Below are 24,607 nucleotides of genomic sequence, written 5' to 3' on the forward strand. Positions count from 1 at the left end.
CTTCAGAAGTAGCCCAAGATTATATTTGAGTTCCCCTGGAAATAGAATCCAGCTGATTCTTTGTCAGTGGTCACAGTAGTCCATAAATGTTTAATAACTATATGTCAGTATCTTTTCCTCTATTCACATTCCACTAGAATTTACCCAGAGGTTGCTTCTCAAAGCAGAACACAGGACTTCTAGGTTCTTTTTTCCATTATTGAAGTGTTACCTGTGGAATCCCCTTTCCTGTTTTGGCCTCTTATTTTTGCTGTTATTTCTGTCCCAGTCTGCCTAAGACACTTGAGAATGACAATGGAAGATACTTGACTCCTTAAAGGATTACTGTCATTACTCCAAAAAGATGGTGTTTCATTTAATTACCTTCTAACATTAAAGAGCAGTGAATAGGCTTGTGATGTAATTTTTAAGCCAGTGAAACTCATTTCCCAGAATCTGTGTTGATGCTTCGTGTCCTTTCCTCCCCTTCAGCAGAGGGAGCCGTCCTCGAGGTTGAGGTCCTGCAGTGTCACCGATGCGGTCGCAGAGCAGGCTCATCTACCACCGGTAACCCATGCTCATTTCCAGCCTCAGCTGGCTCTTTTGGCTTTTATTTAAAATCATCTGGGCTACCAAGGAAGAGTTTTTCCTGTGCAAATCCATTTACCATATACATAGGACATTAAAATTTCCTAGCAAATTGACCAAGGAGGGTGGATTTCCAATACAAAGAGTTGTTATTGCCACCAAAGTCTATGAAATGCTAAAAACTCCATTGCTTTGCTTCTTTCTCCAAATTAATACCAATCCTGATATGCTTACTTGACTTAAACATTAGCAGTTGCTTTTTTAAAGACTTCATTTGGTCCCTAAAGCAGTATTTGAGTGACCTGTATCTCAAGAACATAGGAAGAACTCTTCTGGGGGGGTAGCGAGAAGTCCTTTCCGTTACTAATGGCCTAAACTTTTAACCCACAAAGCCTCTGTACCTTCTCTTTAAAGGCAGCTCTACTGACTCAAGAGTTGGCTATAATTTGTTCCCACTTTCCCACAGTTTTCATAACTAGCAGCAAATATGGATGTGTAAAGCATATCTAATAATATAGGACATAACTAAAAATGAATATTCTGATTGGAAGGCAGACCTGAACTGCCTTGATGTTTAGTGTACACATTAAAAGTAAATTTTATGTAAATTTGTTTCTTGTTTTGGAGGAGAAGATATTATGTGGTTTCCGCATGCTCAGCTTGATGTTTGACTTTGACCAGTTTTTTTTATCATGACAAATCCTTGATCGTTGTTAGCACTTGTTGATTGCATATGAAATTGTTTGCAATGAAATGATCATTGTTTACTGCATATAAAATTGAAGGGAAAGAAAGATTGCACTTAACAGTTTTTGCAGTCGTGGCATCTTCCCTATTGTGTACATTTTTGCTCAACTTCAAAGGATTTTTTTTCGCCTAGGCTTTAAGTCTTTTGTGTTTACAGAATGAATTAATGAGTACATTAGTCAACTGAGTAACCAGCGTAATAGATTCAGTTGTGGCATACGTGGAAAGGGCTGGTAGGTCAGAAGCTTGACAAGAGCATCTTTTCTGGGATGCAGTACAGGCCTCCCCCAAAACAGAACAATCAGCTGTGATGGACCAGTGGGATCCTCTTCATGTGATTCTGTGATTTTCCTTGATGAATTAATGGCACTTTCTCTCCTTCTCAAAAATCAATGTCAGTTGTATTGGCCAAAAGAGCTCACTTCCCTGAAAACTGATGATTCTTCCCTCTTTCCTTGTGCTCTGTGAAGCTGTGAACTCACTGATCACCAGTGGCCTCTTATTTGAATTTTGAGTTTGACAGATTTAAGAATCTGCTAATTATTTAACATTGGGGACACAATAGTTGTACTTTCCTTTTTTTTTTTTTTTTTCCTTAAGACAGCTCACTTTGTTGAGGTTGTCAGTTCATTGTTTACCCAGATCAGGGCTGCAACCTGAGCCTTCTCTGGGTGGGAGGGGAATCGTGTTCCTCTTTTCCTTCTGGTCATCAGTGGTTGCTCAACTTTATTTGGACTGGGTGGATTGCAGAGACTCTGATTCATGTCACCTGCCTTTCTGGCTGCACCAGCACTGATTCCTGATTCAGTAAGCAATGTGTGGTCTCCCGAAATGCATTTCACTGATGTAAATTATCATTTAACAGCCCAGTGCCCCAGCTGGGAGAGCACGTTCATCAACTGTCACGGGTGGTGAGGCACCAACGGTAATGATACCTTGTTCAGACATTAATGGCAAAACTGTGGGTTGATTTTAATATTTTGGGTAATGGTGAATATACGCTTTTTTTTTTTTTTTTTTTTGATAGCAGCTTCTCATGTGCCACAGAGATGCACATTTCCTATTTGAAACCTCTCACTTTCACATTGTTTGAAGCTACTGGGTAAAACTAAATGATTTTTAGTCCCATATAGTTTTATGAGGAATACTGTCAAGCTTTGTTTAAGTGCATTTAATCTGAACATTGAGTCTATTTCTGCCTTTTGGTGTTTGTACTCCTGATAAGCTTCTCCTGTGTGTTTAGAAAACGTGGGTAAAATATTTTGGTTGGAGGAGAATCAAGGAAGCCACAGGAATTGCATGCAGTTGTACATGCAAATTTTCAGTTATGCATTTCCTGTACCACGTTTCAGACGCTGGCCTAGATTTTCTGTACCACAAGCACGAACCAGTGACCTTTCTTTGCTACCAGGGGCCTCTATTCACAGGTTCACAGCTATGAACAAGTGTTCATATAATTTAGGAGGAGAGAAGAAGGAGTATAACTAAGAAATTGAAAAGATCTAAAAAAATGCTGTTTTTAAGCCAAGTATCTGTTGTTCTTATTACTCATTATTTTAAGTAATTTCTACTATTCATGTTTGTGGGTACCTTGGATGACTGTGTACTTCAATTGCCTGTTTTCTCCTTGATCCGTAAAAACAGGCTAGCTTATTGTTTATGCTTGGAGCTGCCACAGCAATGTGAAGAATTTTCCTTACTGTTTCACCTTTGTATGTTTGTTATAGCTGCTTATTACTTGAGAACATGTTTAAATACATCTACGCCGGCTGATTTTCTGCAGGCTGTTGATTTAAAGGAACAGTTTAGTTACATTGTTAGAATTTACTGCTCAGCTTGTACACTGGACGGTCGAAGTGGCAGTCAGCAAAAAGCGGCCCAGTTTAAGGTATTGAGTTGCAGTGATTGATAAGAAGGGCCTGTGTTGAGTGGGCCAGGCTCAGCCTCCAGTAGAAGTCAAGAAATTTCAAATGAAATAGCATATTTCCCACTGTGTGCTAGTAACTTCTGTGGTGGTAGAGCTGTGAGGTGGACGAGGTCACCTCATGAAATGATTTTGGTAGCGTGCAGGGCATCACGATGAGCATCTGCTGTCATCCACTCCTGCGCTTGGTTAGCCTCGGAACGTGTTGTGAGTGTTGGAGTGTCGTGATGGCTGATGATGTTCAATGACAGGATGAGCTGAATTATGACCGTCCTGGGCTCCGTGGTCGGAGTCACCTGGCAGGACAGAGTGACCCGTCTGGATGAGCTCCCTGCGACCCTGCCACTGCGCTTTTCTTCTTGCCTGTCCTCTCCCCCTCCGCCAGCAAGGAATTAAAAAAAGAATTTGGTTTTGCTTTTTATTTTTAAAGACTGGGTAGTCATATTTCCTAATGTTTTATCTCCTCTCGTGCTCTCTGTGTGCCTGGGAATCTTTCACCTGGAATAAACCAACTTACTTTACGGCCGCGTTAGAAACTACCACGTCCGTTTCTTTTGCACCCTCACCATCCCTTGTCACAAATAGCTTTTGTTTCTCCAGTTCCATCTCCTACCATGTGTTTTCCCCTCTTTTACACCTTCTCCCTGTCAGCCCCAACACTGAAGTGTGCTGTGTCATCCTGGAGCTACCCTGGGACTCCGCGTCCCACTCCTTCCTGTGTGCTCTCATAAACATACGTGTGGATGCGCACACACCCCGGCACCCCCACACACATGGACTCTCCTATACGTGTGTCATCAGCCTGATGCTGTTCACTTGTGAGCATTTCTTCGGGACATGTTAATCATGACGTAATATTCCGTGGTGCGCATGCAGCACACTTTAATTCTCCCACATCCGTGAACATTCAGCCCCCACCCCTGCAGCGCTGCTCACCGCGTGGCTTTCACCACCCTGGTGTTGCTCCCTCTCCGTGGCGGTGCTTCCACTTCTGTGGTGTAATGAGCCAGCCCTGATGCTCACCTGCGGAGCCACAGCCCTGTGACGTATGACAGATAAATACGCACTGCTGTCACCTTCCAGTTGGCTAGGCGTGAGCCCCCTCTGTGAGCGAAAATGAGAGACAGCACGTTTGGGGGTTTTGCTGCACCTACCCTAGTAGTACACTGAGGTACCAGTGTGGCAGGGTGTGAGCCCGCCTCGGAGAGCCCGTGATAGCGCCAAACGCTGTATCATCTTTAAAAGCATTGTGAAACCTTTACAGCTTCAGCATAATTGAGGTCTTCATTTTAATGAAATAAGTGGAGCCACCATGAAGCTGCAGTTAAACGGCTCCTTGGCATTGTGGAGCACAGTGGTAGATTCAGATGAGAAGCTGTGACGTGTTAAATTAAGCGGACTAGCTGTTTTTAACTTGTCTCCTGATTAATCGACTCGTTTCTTGAGGTGGGATGGACGCACGTGTGCAGGAGCACACGCGCGCGCACACACGCGCGCGCACACACTGCAGAAGAAGTCTGATGCTGGCTCCGGGGCTGGGCCACTGCCATGGTCTGTTCATAGACGCTGAGCCCCACCTCCTCCCCAGCTGTGGGAGGTGGTGTTTTGAGTCACAAATGGAATCATCAGCACAGGTTGTTCTTCACGGTCATTTGGAAAGAAACCTATAAAGAAGCATTTTAATAACATCATCTTGCATAAATGGAATTAGATTGTAGGTTGCCAATTCAGTTCTCAGTTGAAGGTAGAATGAACATTTTAATCAGATTCAGTGTTCTCTGCGACACTGCTCGTTTTCCATAAACTGGTTAGTCCTATTAACTGTGGATCTATGAAGGTAACCTGGTTACCGGAAGTCATCCAGCTTTAGAACTCAGTCCTGAGGTTATCCGTGACACGTCCCAGTTATTTTAGTTTATAAGCCTCCTCATAAATATCCCTTCCAGGGATACTATAACTGTAAAACTATCCTTAAGGTTTCCAGAATGGAGTTCTCTGAGGGCATATCTAATTGCCTCTCCCCAAAAAATAATCCAACAGGGAGGAGGAAAAGCAAAATTTAGTATTTAGTATCCCATTCAGCCAAAACCTTTTTGGTCCTCATATAAACAACAGTAGGTCAAGGCTTGATAGCATGTACTTGGCCAAAAATTCTAATTGACTGCTAACTTGGGTTACAACTTGGGTTCTACCTTAGGTCAGCAGAGTCCATTGCTGTAGTACCCAGATAAGAACTAGCCTGGAAATAGCTCCTTTGTGTTGGTGCCACAGCAAGAGGAGGAGGGTGGAAAGAGCTTGCAGCTGTAGACAGATTCATCTGTCTTTACTCCTCATGGAAGGGTCAAGCCTGCATGTTGATGTTTCTTCCACTCTTGTACTCTCACACCTTGATCCAGGATGCTAGATACTCAGAGTCTTGGAATTACCATCCTGGGGCCTTGGATGCGTTATGTGGAATAATGCCAAGGAATAGTTGCTGCAGTTTTAGCAGAAAGTTGTCTTTCAAATACACTTGCCCTGCTGGGTAAATATGTTTTGGAAATAACCATTAAGGCAGCTGCTTTATGGTCTCAGGTTTTCTTTTTTTTTTTTTTTTGGAATGTGCTGTTTGAGATCATGAAGTAGGATATTAAGCCTCGTTGCCTGCAATCCCCAAATCACGTGGCCACAGCCCTGATCTTGCTTTTCAGTTCAAGGTCTTTCAGTGGACCGGGGGACCTTCTTTGCCAAGGTGCATTGTTGGTAGTGAACACAAAAGATGGGATGCGCAGAGGGAGGAGTTGGGCTAAGAGATTAACATCTTCAGCCTAATCAAGAAAACGACACCTGGTAAAATGTCTGGAGGTTCAGAAGATCCTAATTAGGGAAGATCGTACCCTAAAAGAAGTGTTTTTCCTTTTGTAACCTCACGTAGGAGATTATTCCTGATGTTTGGCCTCTTGTTTCTTTTACACTCTCCCAAGAGCCTTGGTAGTCATGGCTGGTTTCTTGTTTCTGAGCACCCCCCACCTTAGAGTAGCACCCCTTTCCCGGTTACAGATCTTATATACGGCATCCGTACGCCCAGGATTTCTTGGACAGCACTGACCGCAAACGTCCGTCTCCTCACCTCCATAAGTCGCTGAAACACCCTGCTTTTCCAATAGTTCTCCACCCCGCCTGCATTTCTCAGACTGCTCCTCACAAGCAAAGTGTCACAGGATCCCTTTTGGGATCAAAGTTGGACTGTCCAAGGATAGCCACTCTGTACTGCACGTGTCTCTAAGCCCAGAAACTACCTGTGTTCCATTCACCCTTCAAAGAGACAAACTCTATGTGGGAGGACGGGGGCGAAATACAGCCTCAGTTATCAGCCTCCTTTGGAATTCTGGCCTCAGATTGCCAAGGTGGCCTTCCAGGCTGGGGCAGTTGAGTTGTTCTGGTGGGTCAGTGGTGTGAAAGCAGGCCTCATGGAGAACAGACTCTCCCCCCTCACTCGCCAAAAGCCACATAGTGTAAGGGCCCATAGGTGGTGAAGAATTTAGGAATAAGCTGGGAGAACATCCCTGTGGCAGCTAGATGGAGGGAAAATATTCAGAGCAAACCTCTCGGATGGTAACATTTGATGATTTGAAATACCTTTTGGGCTCTACGTGGTTTGACAGTAAAATGCGGTAACTAAAACAAATTGTCACGTTATTCTCTTTCCTTATGATCACGTTGGCAACAACGCTTTATATGGAAAGCTGCATGGCCTGGAACTGAGTTCTGGAAGATTTTTGACCCTCTAGCTTGTGTGGGCTTCATTTCACAGTAGGTTTAAAGCTATTCAAAACCTGTTGCTGTTTTCCAGACAGTGATGTTTTCGGTACCATTAGAATTAACTCACTTTGTCTAGCACAGATAATTCTGGGTGTGTATTACTTTATGAAGTTGATCAGAAAACAAATGCAGGATATTAAATAATAATGATTTCTTACGCAAACAGCCATCAGTGGCCTATGTACATACCACGCCGGGCCTCCCTTCAGGCTGGGAAGAGAGAAAAGATGCTAAGGGACGCACATACTATGTCAATCATAACAATCGAACCACAACTTGGACTCGACCTATCATGCAGGTACGCAGACCACCACACAGCTTGCAGCCACAGGCGCTAGAAGCCAAAATGTACATGAGCCCCGTGTTCCTGACGTTTCTGTGTTGTGCTGAAGAACCCATGTTTAAGAAAACTTTTCTCACAAATGTATTACTTTAAACATAGTATTTGCCTAAGGAAGAATTTGGTCCCTGACTCAGTCTCTCCCTAGATGGTCCATTTTAAAAATGTGGTGTAAAAGATATTTTCAAAGTAAGAGCCTGTTTATTACAATGGGTAGCATCCCTCCTGACCCCCCTTTTACCCTGAGGCTGGTTTTTACACCGGCTCGTGATTCATTTTTATTTCCTCGGAGTGTGTTTCCCCATTATTATGTGTAGTCATTTCCTCCACACTCTTAATAGGCCAGACCTCTCATTACCACTGGCTGTGTCGTTGTCGGGCCCATACGCGAGTCACCCGTGCAGGGAGAGCCTCACACAACGCTAACTTGTGTTTGCCTCCAACGTAGCTCGCAGAAGACGGTGCGTCCGGATCCGCCACAAACAGTAACAACCACCTAATCGAGCCTCAGATCCGCCGCCCTCGTAGCCTCAGTTCGCCAACAGTAACTTTATCTGCCCCACTGGAGGTGAGAAGGCCGCGCCATCGAACGGGGGTTGCGTCTCTCCTGTGACTTCTCCTCACTCTCTCTCCTCTCTGCGCCGGGACTTGCGTCCTGCAGCCACCGTCCTCTCTCTGCTCGGTCGCTGTGTTCGCGGTGAGGGGTGTCCTCATGCAGCCTCGCTCCATGCTTCCCATCCCTGGACTCACCTGATTCTCATTCTCATTGGGCTGAGGCCATGGTGACTTGTGCTGGACGTGGGCTCCTCCTTTCAGAACTTTCTCCATTCTTGTTGTGTTTCGCTCCTTACTGCCTGTGACCTCATGAGACTCGCATAGTAACTCTTTCAAATACCAGTGCTTACATTGAGTTTTCAAACACAGCTGTTGCTTTGATCATTTTTTCCTTTCGACTGTAGGGTCTTCCATTGTACGGGCCTCCGTGTTTCTGATGCCTGTTTGCATCTCTGAGTCACTGCTGGGCATCTGCTTTGCGCCCTCCTGTTTGTGTGGTTTTAGCAACATCCCTAAATATCACAAATGCCAGAGGCTAAACCTTTGAAGTTCTAAATGTGACTGCATCTTAGAGATGGCTGCGGGCTTCTCCGTGCTCGGGTGTCCGATGTTGATACGTGGGAATGGGTGCTGTCTCCCCCAAACTGTCATGTAAATGTTCTGGGTAACAACTCTGCAATTCTAGGTGGTTGTCTCCTTTGATAGAGGGTTTTCTTTTTCTGCTTTAAAAATTGCCAATCCATCTTCATTAGACTGTGCGCTCATTCAGAGCAAGGGCACATTTTTCTCCACCTTCTGTAAAATCTCCATCCGTAATGCTCGCTGCAAAACAGTATTTTGGGTATGTACTGAGTAGCTATCAAGGATGGTGGCTATCCATACTTAAAATTGTTGTCTTTAACCCATAGAAAAACTTTACAGTTAGATTGATTTTAAAAGTAAACGAACAACAGAAGCAGGTTTTTCCCCCTTGTCCCTCTTCAAAGAGGAGTATCCCATGACCCCCAGGTACCCGTGGACCCGTCTGGACGAGCACCTGATAAGACTTCTAATGCTCATTATTATTCCTTAGGGTGCCAAGGACTCACCCGTACGTCGGGCTGTGAAAGATACCCTTTCCAATCCACAGTCCCCACAGCCGTCACCTTACAGCTCCCCCAAACCACAGCACAAAGCCACACAGAGCTTCCTGCCGCCCGGCTGGGAAATGAGGATAGCGCCCAACGGCCGGCCCTTCTTCATTGACCATAACACAAAGACTACAACATGGGTAAGGTGGCTGCTTTTACTTGGCTTCATTTTCATCCCGAGGTCTGGCGTTCATTCCTTTATTTCCTTACTCCGTATCCATGGTTCTTGCAGAGACGTTTCCTGGCACGGAAGTGTGTCCCAGTGGGTCTCCTCAGCTTGGGCTAGACGCTGCCCGTGGGGGCTGGTGGGAGTGGGTGACGTACGGGCACAGGCTCGTGGCCGTCTTTGGGATGGGTGCCTTTTCTTCAGCACGCTCTTGGAAAGCTCCAGTTGTGACAATTTACCATATGTGGAAAAAAGGTAGTACGCCCTACGGGTAGGATTTTGATGTTACTGCTTCCCGTCTCAGGATGCTGTAACCTTATTAGGAATTCTAATCTTTTTACAAATAATGTTTCTTCGTCACTTTGTTTTCGCATTTGTGTTGACATTACACATCTTTATTTTTATGTGATGCATCCTTTTACTTTTTACTGTTTACATCGGATACGTATTTTACACTTCTGTGCTGCATTACTTTCTTTTCATTGTGGATCAGAAGGTGTACTAAGGACTTTGATTGTAAATTTGATAGCTCTTTTTTGTGAGCATCTTGTCACAGTTGGTTTTTCTTATCACAGTGCTCTTCCATGTGCCCCTGAATCATGCATGAGAGAGAATCCGTGTGTTGTGCTAACTTAAAAAAAGGAGATTAATGCAAAGTACAAATGCATATCTTTATATTCCTCTGTTCGCTCTTCATTTCTTCAGGGGACTCGGTGGTGGCTTATTTAATGTATCATAGAGTTCTCTTGAAAGTCAGTGGTGTTTTCCCACTGTGTGGTCTCTACACGGATGATCAACCTGAAACAGGTCCTCATGTTTCTGGCTGTTGCTGATGCTGCTGAAGGTTTAGTTTCCTTCCTGTCCCTTATATCCCTTATGTCTGATTATCTGGGTACCGAGGGTAACTCAGTCTTTCGCTCCTCTGGGCTACTTGCTTAGAACTGATGTTATGTGAAAGCTGGTTGTCTTCGGGTGATTCTTACAGGCCCTAACTCTGTGGCCTTGGACCAAGAGTGAACACGTGCTTTAAATTCCCATTTCTAGTGAAGACACCAAGTATGCCCAGTTGATAGAACAGCAGTATTGTGTTAAGGAAGAGACCTGGGCCCAGACGATCTAGACTGTCATTTACACTTTGCCCACAACGTGATGGTAATTCAGTCCCTTGAGAATGGGATCAGATGGCCCTGCAGACTCTCTCAGATCTTATGGATCGTGGTACAGCGTGCCTTCACGAGGACATTCTTAGCATTTGGGGCAGGACTGTGCCTGTAATTGCAAGACATTTAGCATCCTTGGCTTCTGCCACTGAATCCTAATAGCCACTCTTCCCACCCCCCACCCTGCCATCATAGTGATAACATTGCATTTCCCAACACCCCTTAGTGAGAACCACTCCAATGTTGAAGTAAAGGAGTAACATGCCAGGAGAATCTATCATTCTGATCTCATCACATTCATTTGGGAAACTCATAGCTACTTCTAAGGCATATGTAATAACATGTAGCTTTGTCTGAAGATAAGGTGGACAGGTTTGTGGCAAGATGAGAGTAAAAGATAGGCAGCTTCTTGGGGAACAGAGCGATAGCGATTGGTTTTAAAGTCTTGCTTTCCCTCATGGACATAGAACCTGTAGCAGTCCTGCTAGTGCACCCATTTCTGTTTACTACAGCACTGCCGGGATTTCAGTTCCTCCGCCAGAAGTGCGAGCTCCAGAAATAGAGGGTAAATACTGTAAAAGTAGCTGGATTAGCGTATGGAGCCACGGTGGCTTGCCAACATAAGCTATGATTTTAGTAATTTGAACTAGCTTAGTCATCAAATCCCCTAACCTTTTCACAGCCTTTCACGCCACAACTGCAGTGTAATTGCAGCTGAGCAGGTTTTATTTTAAATAGCACCAGCTTTATTTATTGCCTGCATGGGCACTGAATGAAACGCAGTTTGAATTTCCAGTTGCCCCTTTCAGATGCTTGTGATTTGCTGATTTACTGACTCAAAATTTTAATTGGTTAAAACAGCATTTTGTTGCTGCTGCTGCTGTCGTTGAAAACCCTTAAGGTGACAGCTAGGGATCCCAAAAACACCACCCTTCTCCATTAAACTCGGATGTGCGGACACAGCCCCGTTATCCCGGCTAAACAAAAGCCCGTACCGAATTCTCACCGCAGAATGCACGTGAGAATAAACAGAATGTTTTGATTATTTTGACGAGAGGTGGAGGGAAGGAGAGAACTGTGAAGATACTTTTCGGCTTAAAACCTGTGTTGCATTAACTCGGGGTTTACTTTGTTTTTTTAAAGAGAGAACAGCTATTCTTAGATTTGAGCATTATCATAGAAAAAAGAAGAAAAACTGATCAGACAGGTTGAGAATAATGAAAACCAGAGTTCTTCCCCCAGCACCCTGTGTCCTCTTGATTCCTGCTAGTGCAGGAGAAGATTCAGAAAAGATTTCCGGAAGCAGAAGAAGATTCAGGCCGGCATTTCCCTTGTATACGTTGATAGAGGAAAATTCCCTTTGAAGTCTATTTATAAGTCACGGCCTCTCACACACACAGATAATGGAGGCAGTGTGCCAGCCGTCTGTTGGGAGTAAAGACTGACACATCAAATGAGCATCACTTTGTCCCCACCTGGGTGGTGTGGGCCGTGGATGCTCGGTAGAGACCACCAGGGAGCTGAGGAGAGATTACAGGAGGCCTTCAGCTCGTCCATTCCTTCTGCTGAAAAAGCAGCTCAAAGCATGTGTGTAAGAGTATATTTATGTCTTTTACAGGAGAAAGCATTGGCTTATTTTTGTAGCAAGAAAGATTATACCTTAATTAAGTTTCAGGTTTGTTTTTTACCCAGGTCCAAACTAATAAAACTCACTGTAGCCCAGGCCTGGTGGTTGCTCCCTTCCAGGTTGGAAAAGTACAGTTATCTTTTCAGCCAGCCAGCATGCCCATATTTTATATTTTTTAAGTGATTCCACTAAGAAACTTTTGGGGGGCCCACACCACACGGAATGTGGGATCTTAATACCCCGACCAGGGATCGAACCCACACCCCCTGCATTGAAAACGCAGTCTTAACCACTGGACCGCCAGGGAAGTCCCCAAAACCTTTTTTTTTTTTTTTTTTTTAAATAAGATGTTGATCTTTACCTTCTGTTTAAAAACCCTTTCAACTGTATTTGAGGGAAGCAGTTGTGAAATACTGATATAATTGTGAAAGAGTGCTCTTACTATCTGAGGGAAGGGAGAGACAGCCAAGTGTGTGGTGTGTGTTGTATCCATTCATATTCGTATCGTTCGAGACCTCATGAGGTTTCCAACTGACTGTCATCTAAAGCTGCCCTAAGTCCTTTGGGGCCTTGGCTGCCCTTCTCCTGCTCTACCAGCTGCCCCTCTGTCATTCAGGGGATTCCGTGGGAGGGTGGTTTCCAAGCGCCCCCCCAGGCTTAGCCCGCAGAGCCTGATGGATGGCAGCTGCTGACATTATTTTGCCTTTTGTTGCTGTAATAAAATCACGTGACCCCTAGGGGGTCACATTCTATGAATTCTGGGTTTCTGTGCAAGGCCATTTTAGCAGACCTGTGAAATCGAGTTTATTTAATACTTCATGCTCCTTCCCTCACCCCCTATCACTTTTCTTTAATTTCAGCTTTTTTTTTTTTTCTTTCAGTCACCAGCTCTTTACCAAGAGGGCTGATTGTCTTTCAGGTGGCTTGTGTGTGTGATTCCAAGGCATGGCTGGCCTTGCACGTAGCATCCAGAAGTGCCTGTCCTCGTGCATGTCACAGCAGCCTCAGACTTTCTCCAAACCCAGCATGATCTGGGGGGCCAGGGTTCCCCTGAGTGGTGGCATTACCTGGTCCAGCTCAGAGTTAGCTTTGGGTAGCTTTGATGGAGTTCAGTGCTCTTCAGGTTTTCCTCTGTCCACGACGAAGAGGTCACAAATGTTTACCAGATTATCAGCTTTTTGGACCTTCTAAATCCTAAACCTACTTAGTCTGTCTACTTACAGTATAGGTGTTCCAGTGCACTACAGAATTCTGGACTATGTTATGCCTCTAATCATCCTTTAAAAAGGTTCAGGGTCAGTTTCCATCAAGAACTGCTAACATGATTTATTACTTCAATTAAAAGTTTGCTTCTAGCTGACAGAAAGCAAAGGTTGATCTGGATGTGTATGATTTTTATTATGGTTCTTGCCAGCTCCAAAAATCTATCACATTGTTATTATCCGGTGATACTAAAGGTTTAGACTGTTAACTTGGGGGAAATAATTTCAAAGCTTTGTTGACTTATAATGCACATACCATACAATTCACCCTTTTAAAATATACAATCGAATGATTTTTAGACTATCACACGTGTGCAGCCACCACCATAATCAGTTTTAGGACATTTCCATCACCCCCAAAGAAAACCCTATACCCATTAGCAGTCATTCTCCATAATCTAGGAGATATTTAATATAGTCTTGGAGTATAATTATATATAATCTCATATCTCCAAACAAAAGTGAGTTTTATTATTTTCCTAGTTTTATACCAACCATTTCATTTTCTTGTTGACTTAGGAAAATGCTGAGACAGTAAACCTTTTAGTAATTTGACAGCAACAAAGTCTTTAACATTATTGAAATAAAGGGGTTTTCTTTAAGGTTTTAGGGGGGTTTCTGTTTTGTTTTTTATTATCTTAGGCTTATTTGGTTAATAGTGTGTTATTCAGAGTTTTATCATTTTGTTTTCTAATCTTCTGAGTTTAAAATGTTACACAGCATTTTAATTGGGTCTGTGTAAGTGAAGGACAACTGCCAGAAGCTAAACCAGAACCTCCAGGCAAGTTCTCGTTCTCTGTGAGACTCAGTTTCCTCACCTAAAGGAACAGAGATTATGTGCCCAACCTCCTAACAGGGTGCTTGTAAGATCATATGTCTGACTGTTCTTTGTAAGTTATAAAGCATGACCCAAGATGTCAGTGTATATATTTTTCTTTCGTTGGTTCTGCGTGGTATCTTTTGAAGCATATCCCTTAAGAAAAATATTTTGTAAACTTTTAAGATCTAATTTGTAGAACTTGATCAAGAATCCCAGTACAGTTCTCTAGTAGGGATGCGACTTTATATGATGTTGCCGACTAACTCTGGGGCAGGACGGGACTTGACAGTCAAAACCAGATTCAGGTTTTCGGCTTTAGCTCAAGAGACGGTGGAAGGGAGCCACAGCAAACTCAAATGCTGGTGGAGAGGGTGTTTCTAACAAACCAGCTGCCCTCACCCCAGAGCTCAGGATCCATAGGGAGCTGTACAAACCAGTGTCTCCACTCCCTCTCTGTGGAGGAGAGCCTCCTCATCTTCACTGGCATCCTCCATTCTGGTCTCCATGGTAACATCACTGCAGGAATCCTCTTTCTCTTCGCCTGCTCTCAAGGAAATGGTTGGGGAAATGGTTAACCTTTTACTTAAATATTCTTACTCTCCTCCTTTCGTCAAGGACAAGGAAGAAGAGTAGAATCTTTCTTGAGAAATGGTCAGCCAGGTTTCCTATACAAAGATGGGATCCTCCCCTTCCCCATGCAGCAGGAGTGCGGCCCCACACACAGGCAGCCTGATTGCTGTGGAGCACACACACCAGTACCGCCCATGGATAGTCACACCTAACATATTCTGCCTTTTACGTTTTTCTTTCAGGAAGATCCACGCCTGAAATTCCCAGTACATATGCGGTCAAAGGCATCTTTAAACCCCAATGACCTTGGCCCTCTTCCTGTGAGTACACTGGAGACACTCAGACCAGTCTGAAAATGTTTACTCATTCATGGGCCCAGTGTTAACAGGGAAGCCCTGTGGCCTTCCCTTTCTCCAGATGTTTTGAGTCCCCTGGGTCTGTAATTTTTTCTTACAATCGAGTGTATGGCTGAACTCTGACAACTCATACAGTTCACACCACACCCAGCTCTTCTGAAAGATGTTTTTGAATGGCTGGCTGCTAGTGGAAGGTAGGCCTTGCAACTAGGATGTACAAGGCACTCTCTACAGGTGACAATTTAAGCAGCACACATTTATTTTGTAACTTAGCAACCACTAATTTCTATCCATATTGCTGATTTAGTCATAGGAACAAAAATATTAAAAACAGTGAGAGAAAAGGGCGTAAGTAATCATAGAAGGTTTCTATAAGTCATTTATCCTGGAGATATTTTAAGTTTTTCTCCCTTGTCAAGGACTATTTATAAATCTAATTTTTTTTTATCAGTTCTCTTTTGGGGCCTGAATGAGAGTCAAGCTGTTTACTCCAAGTTAGATTTTGAATGAAACCTTCACCATGCTTTCTTCTTGACCCGCCCCCAAGGCTATTTTAAAATGGAAAGGTGCTGGGAATTTTTTTTGGTGGTTGTTTTCCAAGAACCTTTCTGTTGCCTGGTGTATGCTATGTTACAGCAAAATTTGAAGCTAGAAAGATTAGGGTGCAGCCTTTATTCATCCAGTTATACAAATATCCCACACTCTCCAAATGTTTGGTTCCGGGGTTTAGATGGAAAGAGCCCAGGGGAGAGGCTGGAGAGAGAGTTTAGAAAGTGAAAGATTGTAGGTTGTCAAGATCTGTTGGATTCTTGACTTTCAGATAGCAGGTAGGCACAGTTCAGATAATGAAAGCATACCAGCCTGATCTTGGAAAAATTATTCTAATCTGTTTGGATCCTGAGTAGTGAGAGTTCACAGCAGAGAATTTCAGTATTAGATTGTTCATCCACCTGATGACAGGAGTAAAATGTCTGTCTCTCACATTTTATATCAACCTTCCTCCTCCCTTTAGTACTCAGTAAATATTCATTTAATGAAATGAGCTATTCAGCCCCAGGCTCAACGGTCCCATAGTGTGCTGGAATTTCCCTTTGAAGCGTTTGAAATAATAACCCCTGTTTTTCCCCTTCATCATACAGTGCATCTGAGACTGTAGACCATGTGCTAAAGTGTGTTGCTGCATGTTGTCACAAGTTCATTTGAAATGTTTCTATTTACTTTAATCTTTATATAAAAATGTACCTCAGGGAAGAAGAGTAAGAAGGTGTCCTAGAGTCAACTTCTGCCTTTGATTTTGGAGCTGCCAGCTAATGTTTGTCTTCTCTTTCTTCCCCTGATACCAGCCTGGCTGGGAGGAAAGAATTCACTTGGATGGCCGAACGTTTTACATTGATCACAGTAAGTAGACGCCATCACGGACACACAGGTGTTGCCGGTAGAGGGGGGGGCGAGGGTAACTCAGACGTGACAGTGAAAGCGGTGTCATTTTACTCTCTGTCTAGGCAGCCAGGTGTTATGTGGCGAGAACGATACCAGAGACTCAGTGCCCTCGTACGGTACTGTGCATCCACCCAAGTTTGCTTTAAAGTAGCCCATCCCAGTTTGATCTTGTGACCTATTAACTTTTTTTTTAATTAAAAAAAATTTTTTTGATTGATGACCCCTTGACTTTTGCGCTTTTTAATACATACACTCTGATAATAGAAAATAAGATTAGAAGTGATGATTGAGTCAGAAATCTGTGTATGAGCAGTGCTTGAAGCAGCCTCTACGTTTTTTTAAACACTGCCTTCAGAGGTCTCAGGGCAAGATGCCCATTCTGACTTATTTTCTATTCACAGCATGTTTCCCTGCACCCAACACACTAATACATGTGCAGTTCTTTTCTTGAGATTGTAGTATATTTGCTGCAGACATTTGCTCCAGCTCCTGTAAATAAATGTGTGGTTTCTCATGTCGACTAAAAGTGAAACTAATACAGGTTTGCTTTTAGCCAGTGGGTTTTTTTTTTGCCCTTGTTGAAGTGACATTTTCTCCGTGGGATCATATTGGTATGTCCCTTAAAACTCCTGAAAATGTGTATTAAAAAGAAGTCTTCAAGTAGATTTAAAGTTCACATACGTGTATGATCTGGTGCTGTTTATCTTGGTTCTCATTTGGTTCATAAACATGAGCATTAAGTCTACACCAGGTTTCTCAGCCTCGCGTTTTCTTAACTAATTGCATTGGTTAGTTAAGCACATTGCTGAGCCGATTGGGAGGTCTGGCTTCGAGGAGTCCTCGTGTGGGCGGGACCTTGTCACGGTCTTTCGTTTTAGGGCCTCTTCCTGGGTTCCTTAGCGACCAGTGCATGCTAGAGAGACCTTCGTTTTCAGGCACAGGAGATTGAGGGGTTTGTATAAATCGAAGTAAGCAAGAAGCCCAACAACTCAGAATTAAACCAAAAGTAGAAGTCCTGGATGTACTTAGGGGTGTGAGTTACCCTTGGTTAAAATTAGATAGTTCAGGGTACATAGTTTTTATCTTTGACCAGTAAAAACACTGATTCTTGCTTATTTTCCAGAATTTTACAGTGAACATAAAATTGCTGCCATGAATCCTTTAAAATATCTATATACCCCCACTTTTTTCCTTAGGGTGCTATTTATAATTCTACTGTTTCTTAGCATAATTTGCTAAAATAGAAGAGGAATCACACCCCTTGTTCCCACTAAAAACAAAAAATAGTTTCCTTTTCAGTTTTTTCATGCATTACAATTTCAGTTTTCAAAGAGAGGTTGAGTAGTAATGACCAATTTATTAAAGTGAGGTCCCAGCTGGTAACACAGCCTTGGTCTGCTACACAGAGAGTACTTCACACAGCATTGTGGCCTTGTTCCAGCCGGTGATCTGATGTCAGGCCAACCTGAAAAGAGCTTTATGAAATGTTCTTGGTGTACTACAAGGACCCAGAAACATGAAAAACACTATTGCGAAGGGCCATCCTAGTAAACGTTAGAAATAAGAAAGATCCCAGACTATTTTTCTGGAGGCGTGCATCGACCTGCTGTAAGATGTAGCAAATGCTTGTTAAATGGTGACTCGGAATCCATTCGCGGAGGGCCAGTGGTGCTGGTGTTGTGTCAGGAAGTTGATGTCCCGGCTAGAAAGTGGAGAGACCTTGCCTTGAGAGGCAACAGCAGCCCTGCCTCCAGCCTCAGGCCTGCCCAGCTCGTGTTTGCCAGGAGGTGGGAAAGGGTAGTTCCTTGCTAAATGCCTGGGCGGTTCCTAATTCCTGATCAGTCCCTCCGGGCTCCTCTCAGACATTCCCCATTCCTCCTTTCCAGACCACACAGCGCTTGGGAGGCCCCCCTCTTCACCCCTGGGAATCAAACGATAGGATATCGACCGCATACAGAGCCCGGTTGATCTGAGCTATGCCAGTGCGATATTTGTGATCCTTTACGTGGAGTTAAAATTTGCCTTTGCTCAACTATACTGAAAAGTTCTCTTAACCAAATATAGTGTGAAGTAGATGACCAAAGACTGTAGAAAAAGGTCTGTTTAGGAGAACCTCATTAGCTGGTAATGTAACATTTCTGCCATTTCTCCCTAATTCGTCAAGGTTTATTCAGTGGAAAGCTGTAAAGAGGTACATATCAATGAAACAGAGTTCGAGTCATATGTTTTTTGGGGTTCTTTTAACCAAATTCCAGTCTGTGGAAAATGCAGCGTATCTGTCTTTTATAAAACGTTTATCAAAACTCAAAGCCACTCCAAAATGGGTTTAATTACCAGGAATTTCCTCCTTCTAAACATTTGTCCCGAATCTTATTTCTAGCAGAATTCAGCATCTCATTTTGCTCTCCTACTACCTGCAAGCCAGGCCATCCCTGTGACACCATTTGACTGTGAGAGCAGTCATCTTGTAAGCTGCTCAGAGTCATCCGTCTTCCACTTTACTGGGACATGTTACTGCACACTGAATGTAAAAGAGAGCAGTGCACTTGTCTTCTAATTCATTAGGTTTTTTTATTTTCTGCTTCATAAATTCTTGAGACGTGAGGCATTTTCAAGATTAAAAATCTTAAAGATTTAATTTCAGGAGAGCATGAATGCTCAATACTAATCTGCTGTTGAGACTCCTGGATTCATTTGGTTGACATTTATCAAAAAGCTCCTGTGTCTCAAGCCTGGTGTAAAAGGTTAAGTGAAGGTATTGAACTGAATCCCTGCCTCTCTTAGGAATCGCGTAATTCTTCTTAAAGACCCAGTATGCCCAGCCACTGAGTACCTGGCCACAGGCAGCTTATATACAAAGCTGGAAAATAAAATTCCAGGGTGCTGTAAGATCCTGTTTTAGTCTTTCCTGCCAGCAGTCTTACCAGCCCTGTTAATAGTAGCTAAATGGACTGAGTTTCTCATTGTTCTACTTCATTCTTGCCCCTTTATTTGAAATACTATGAGGGTGAGTCAAAAATTACCTGTACTCTGGCTGTACAATTTACAGAAGTTTTCATATAACCAGAGCGCAGATAATTTTTGACTCACCCTCATATGTGTCAAAGAGAAAAAGCAAGTTTAGATTCAAAAGTTTTAGGACAAAATGGGTAACTGGAAACCGACATTCATATGTTGATAATTCTTAAGTGCAACATTGATCATTATTGTAACCATACAGGAACCATATGTGGTTCGGAACGCTTAGACTGTTTTAAAAGGAATTTGTCTTCGCCATCAGCTTCATTTGGTCATTTGAAAAATCAGGCTCCTGCTACGTGCTGGGAAGTGTGTAAAGAGGTGGAGAGAGGGCTGCAGAGATGAACAGCACACAGTCCCTGTCCTCAGGGGGCGTAGGTTCTAGTCCAGGTTTATTCAATGGAAAGCCGTGAAGAGGTACGTATCCAGGGGGCCCCAGGAGGTATTTCAGTGTTGTCTTAGGGGAAGGAACCAGTTGTTATGTAGAAGTACTTGCTGAGTGTCTGGGCTCCAGCAGTGAAGGAAGGCTACCAAGGGGCCTTGTAGAATGGGTGACTTTTCAGATGACTCCCAAATAATGAGTGAGAGTTAGGTACTCCCAGCGAAGAGCGGTTCCAGGAGGGAGGAAGCGTGCACAGGTGTGTGAAGCTGTGCAGGTGACACCAGGCTCAGAGAAGCGCAGTGGCGTTGCAAACAGCTGGCGTGCAGAGGAGGCTGGCGTGACCCTTAACCCTCTGGGCTAAGTCAGGGCGGGTCTGCCGGGTACGGGAACTCGGGTCCCTTCCGCAGCCAGGCCGGAGCGCCTGAGGGACTGCGCAGAGGGCACTGATGAGGTCAGATTTGTGCTCTAGAGAGATCCCCTTGGCAGACTTTCAAAGGAAGTTTTGAACGGGGGTAAGTGAGACTGAGGCCAAGGAAACCTAGAGAGTAGTCCAGAGAGAAGGGGAGCACTCCGGAAAGAGGCCTTTTCAGAGAGGTGGGGACAGCTGGTGCCCGCAGGAGTGAGGGTGGAGGACGTGGCAGGTTGTGGATTTGAGCAGTGAACGGATTGTGGTGCTGTTAACAAGGGATGCAGGGTCATATGAACCACTTTTGTGGAATGGAAGGTTCTGGGTTCGATTCTGTCAGAGTAGGGTTTGAGGTATTTCCCATAGGAACTCCAGGTGCAGGTGTCAAGGATGGAGCTTGAAGTTCCGGTCTGGACAGATTTGAGCGTTGTCATATGTAGGTAGTAGGTAATTTATTTTCTGCTCTGATGGTGATACCCAGTCTGTATATAGTCCAAGGCAGTTTTTACTCAGCTGTATTCTTTTTCTTTTATTTGGTTTTCTTTTCTCTTGTTCTCCATCACAGCAGCAGCTCCTGGTTTCCAAAAATGTCTGTCTTCAAAGTAAGGGACCCGAAAATACCTTTTGCTTCCATCAGCATTCTCTGGAACAGTTGAAACATTTCATGTAACTTTTCTGCCAGCGTGAATCTAGAGTCATGTTCTTTGGTAGCTTGATTTTAAAACTTTACTACTGCTTTTGTTAAAATAATTATCATACCAGACTTAGAAAAGTTCCTGGGATAGTCATCAAAGCCAAATTTATTAGCTATTCTTATCAGTCCACTTACTACCAGAAATAAACAGAATATTCTTCTCAAATAATTTCCTTTTTTAAAAACCAACTTAGAGGGGCTTCCTAGGTGGCGCAGTGGTTGAGAATCCGCCTGCCAATGCAGAGGACACGGGTTCGATCCCTGCTCCAGGAAGATCCCACATGCCGCAGAGCAACTAAGCCCGTGCGCAAAAAGAAAAAAAGAAACACCAACTTAGATTTCCTAAAACTCCGGAAAGAAACTATTCTTCCCTCCTCTACCTCCCCATATCTTTCATGTGAGTCCATTCCTGACCCTCCCCCCCGCCCCCCCCCGCCATATACACCCACAGTAACCTAAAGTCTTTTTAATTAATACACAGTCACCAATCCCAAGTGATCCAGGTAGCTAATGTGTGTTCCCACCTACACAGTTGAAACAACAATACAGGTGCTATTTACGAATCTTGTTGACATTGACTCATTTGGAAGAAAGAAACACTTCTCACCGACTTGGCCAAAAGGGAACCTTTCTTGTGGAATCCTCCTCTGCTGTATCTGATTCTCATTTTTTGGACTGCCATAGCTGTTTTGATTTTTGTGTGCGTATAACTGACATATAATGGATTATTCATTTGTTCAACTTAGGGTTTTTAACTGAAAACAGTTTGCAACACCATAAACAAAGGAAAAAGTATTTGAAATGAGAAAAAATCATGTGTGTGTGTTAACTTTCGGGGCACTAAGACCTTTTATGCTTTTTTTTAATTAAATGAAAATCAACATCACATTATAAATCCTTGAAGGAATGGGGGTTTATAATTGAAGTTTCAGCAGATTGCTTGCCAAAAGCAGTATGAATAGGAGGTTTTACTTTAGTTGTGCATTTTTGATTGAGTGTTTTTAACTAAACAGTGTGTGGGGGGAGGAGGGGGTTGCCTTATAGGGTATAGTTCTCTTCTAACCCTGAAATACTAAGTTATTTATCCTTGGGGGTCAGAATGGGGAACTGGGCAACTTTTAGAAGAATCCAGAAGTCTGAAACGTTTTTGACATGAAATAAGTTTGAATTAATAAGCTGATTTTTTGTTTGTTTTGTTTCTTTAAATATTTCCAGATAGCAAAATTACTCAGTGGGAAGACCCAAGACTGCAGAATCCAGCTATTACTGGTCCGGTCAGTATTTTCAAGTTCTGACTCTTCAGTTATAATACTTTGGTTTCATCTAAATACACATTTCTTGCATATTGCTGCTTACCTTGATGCCAAGGGCCTGGTTGGCATCCTTGAGAAATTTAATATTACTCCCATCTCCTCCTGCCTGGAATTTCCGGGTGAGGTGCAGCCACGTTTGCCTTTTCACAGGGCTTTCAGTATAAAGGAAAAGAAAATGGTTTGCTAGTGGGAACAAAACTAAACATTCTCGTCTGTCTTTTCTAAAAGGGTAGGTTAAAAGTATAACAATCAGAATGTCCTCTCTTCCTTTTTATATGAAGCAAAACTTGGTCCTGTATTTGTAAAGTTTTAACATTTCTTGAGGCCAAGGGCAGTATGTGTGTGCTAGCAAATTTAAATTGGATTCTGAATCTCTTTCGGCTCTAAAAGACTGCAGACAGAGGTCTGGGAGAGGCTGTAGCTGAGCTCTAGAGCTGGCAGTTAAGAATCTTTATCTCTGCTGACCCACTGACTTTCTCACAGTTCCCTCATGTATGTTCATAAGGAAAAGTGACAGCCTGTCCCTGGTCAGTGGGCACCTGGTATCAAACAGCTGAAAGGAGTCTGTGGAATATTCCAGAGTCTTTTGTCAGTGGTTACATGAGTGCAAGGAGAGACTCTGGAATTTCAGAACTGTACTGGGATCAGCAAGATTGCAAATTGGGGAACCTTTTAAAAACTGGAGGAGCTGAAGAAAGGAAAATTGGTTGTATCGAGTGCTGAGCTAAGACACCAATAGGTATATTTAAAATACTAATTTTGTGGCTTTAATCTGGTTTGGTTCAAATTAAATTTTGAATTATAGGTCCATTTGAAAACTTGAAAGATAATATAGTGCACCTTGATGCCTGACATCCCTTTAGTTACTTGCTGGATTTGGATTTGTTCAGCTGCTTTGCTATTGGTTGATGCAAAGTGCCCAGTACTACCTGGGTCAAAACAGACGTCAGCTACTCTTCATGTAGCTTAACAGACACCTGCCTCACTGCCGTGGCCTCCTTTTGTTATATTCACAGTCGCAATACGTTAGAATAGTATTTTCTCTTCTCCATCATGAGAAACAAGGTAAATTCAAGAAACGATGCTGTTTTCAAGTAACAGAAGACTTTTGACATAATAATGAAGCCTTTTCAAATATTTCTGTCACTTATTAATGCAACACGGCTAGTTCTTATTAATTACTGTTGCAAATTATTTCACATCGTAAATCCAGGTAGATTTGCCCTGAAGATAGATCTTTGTTTCTTTGTTTTCTACTAATAAAAGAGCCTTGTTTACTCTTTTTTTTATTATTGGTAGTATTTCTTTCTATAAGAGCATGTGTATCTAGGTAATTATTACCTATTTGATCTTTGTTTTAATTCAGTTCTAAATTTTTGGTAATTTTCATAATTGTTTCTTTCTGTCCTTAATGTGCAAGTTATTTAGAATATGCTTTTTAGTTTCTGAGAGTATGAGAGGGTTTTTACCTGTTTCTTACTAATTTCTAATTTTATTGCATTATGGTCATATAATATTGTCTACAGAATATTATCAGATATTTGAAACTTCTTTGGAGGCTTGGCCATTTTTTGTTAATGTTCTTTTTGTGTTTGAAAAGAATGTGTATTCTGTCTTTGCTGGGTATAGAGTTCTTTATATGTCTATATGTTAGATCAGGTCTTTGGTGTTCAGATTACCCATTTCCATGACAACTTTTTTCCTGGCTTTTCTACCTAACCGAGTCATCCATGTCAGAATCTCCCATGGTGATTGTGGCTTTGTCAGTCATTATGTTCACTTTCTCTTCACTAGTATTTGCCTAGTATATCTTTTCTGTCTCTTCACTAGCTGGTTTTTTCTTTTTCCTTGCTTTCTACTGGACTGATAGAGTACTCTTTATTTTCTTTTATTTTCTATACTTGCTTGGAAGTTGTATTTTCTTTTTCTTTTCTTTTAGTGCTCACATGAAAATTTTTAACCAACATGCTTGACTTATGTCAAAATTAACCACTCTCTACTCTGTTCCTGGGTAATATACAACTTTGGGGAACTTCAGTGCCATTCTTCCCACTTCTACTTTACATTGTTCAGTGGAATTTTAAAACTACCTTATCTTTCAGCTTGCCAAAAAATCATTAATATTTTCTCTTTTCAACAGTCAATGCTTCTTTACTTATATGTAAACAGATTTCTTTGCCCACCATAGGTTCTTGCACCTACTTTTTTCCAGGTTAAGTTTTCTCCTTAATAAAGTTTAATCTCTAGTTCGTGGTTCTCAAAGTGTGACCTATAGATCAACAACATCAGAATCTTTCCGAAGCTTATTGGAAATGCAGATTTTGGGGTC

At 42.8% G+C, this 24,607-nt stretch overlaps 1 protein-coding gene across 3 annotated transcripts in view; it reads left to right on the top strand.

Moving 5' to 3' along the window:
- The window catches only part of NEDD4L (NEDD4 like E3 ubiquitin protein ligase), a 220,963-nt gene that overhangs the window by 164,081 nt on the left and 32,275 nt on the right, over positions 1-24,607 (top strand). For 2 of the 3 annotated variants that reach the window (XM_057698419.1, XM_057698418.1), the window contains 8 exons: positions 472-546; positions 2,180-2,239; positions 7,206-7,337; positions 7,828-7,947; positions 9,007-9,204; positions 14,912-14,989; positions 16,369-16,423; positions 22,181-22,239. In XM_057698419.1, coding sequence (XP_057554402.1) covers positions 472-546; positions 2,180-2,239; positions 7,206-7,337; positions 7,828-7,947; positions 9,007-9,204; positions 14,912-14,989; positions 16,369-16,423; positions 22,181-22,239 — 777 coding nt within the window. The remainder of the gene's footprint in view (positions 1-471; positions 547-2,179; positions 2,240-7,205; positions 7,338-7,827; positions 7,948-9,006; positions 9,205-14,911; positions 14,990-16,368; positions 16,424-22,180; positions 22,240-24,607) is intronic. The other variant, XM_057698420.1, reaches the window with a different exon arrangement.

The sequence above is a fragment of the Hippopotamus amphibius genome, chromosome 11 (assembly GCF_030028045.1).
Source record: "Hippopotamus amphibius kiboko isolate mHipAmp2 chromosome 11, mHipAmp2.hap2, whole genome shotgun sequence".
In the NCBI taxonomy this organism is placed as follows: domain Eukaryota; kingdom Metazoa; phylum Chordata; class Mammalia; order Artiodactyla; family Hippopotamidae; genus Hippopotamus; species Hippopotamus amphibius.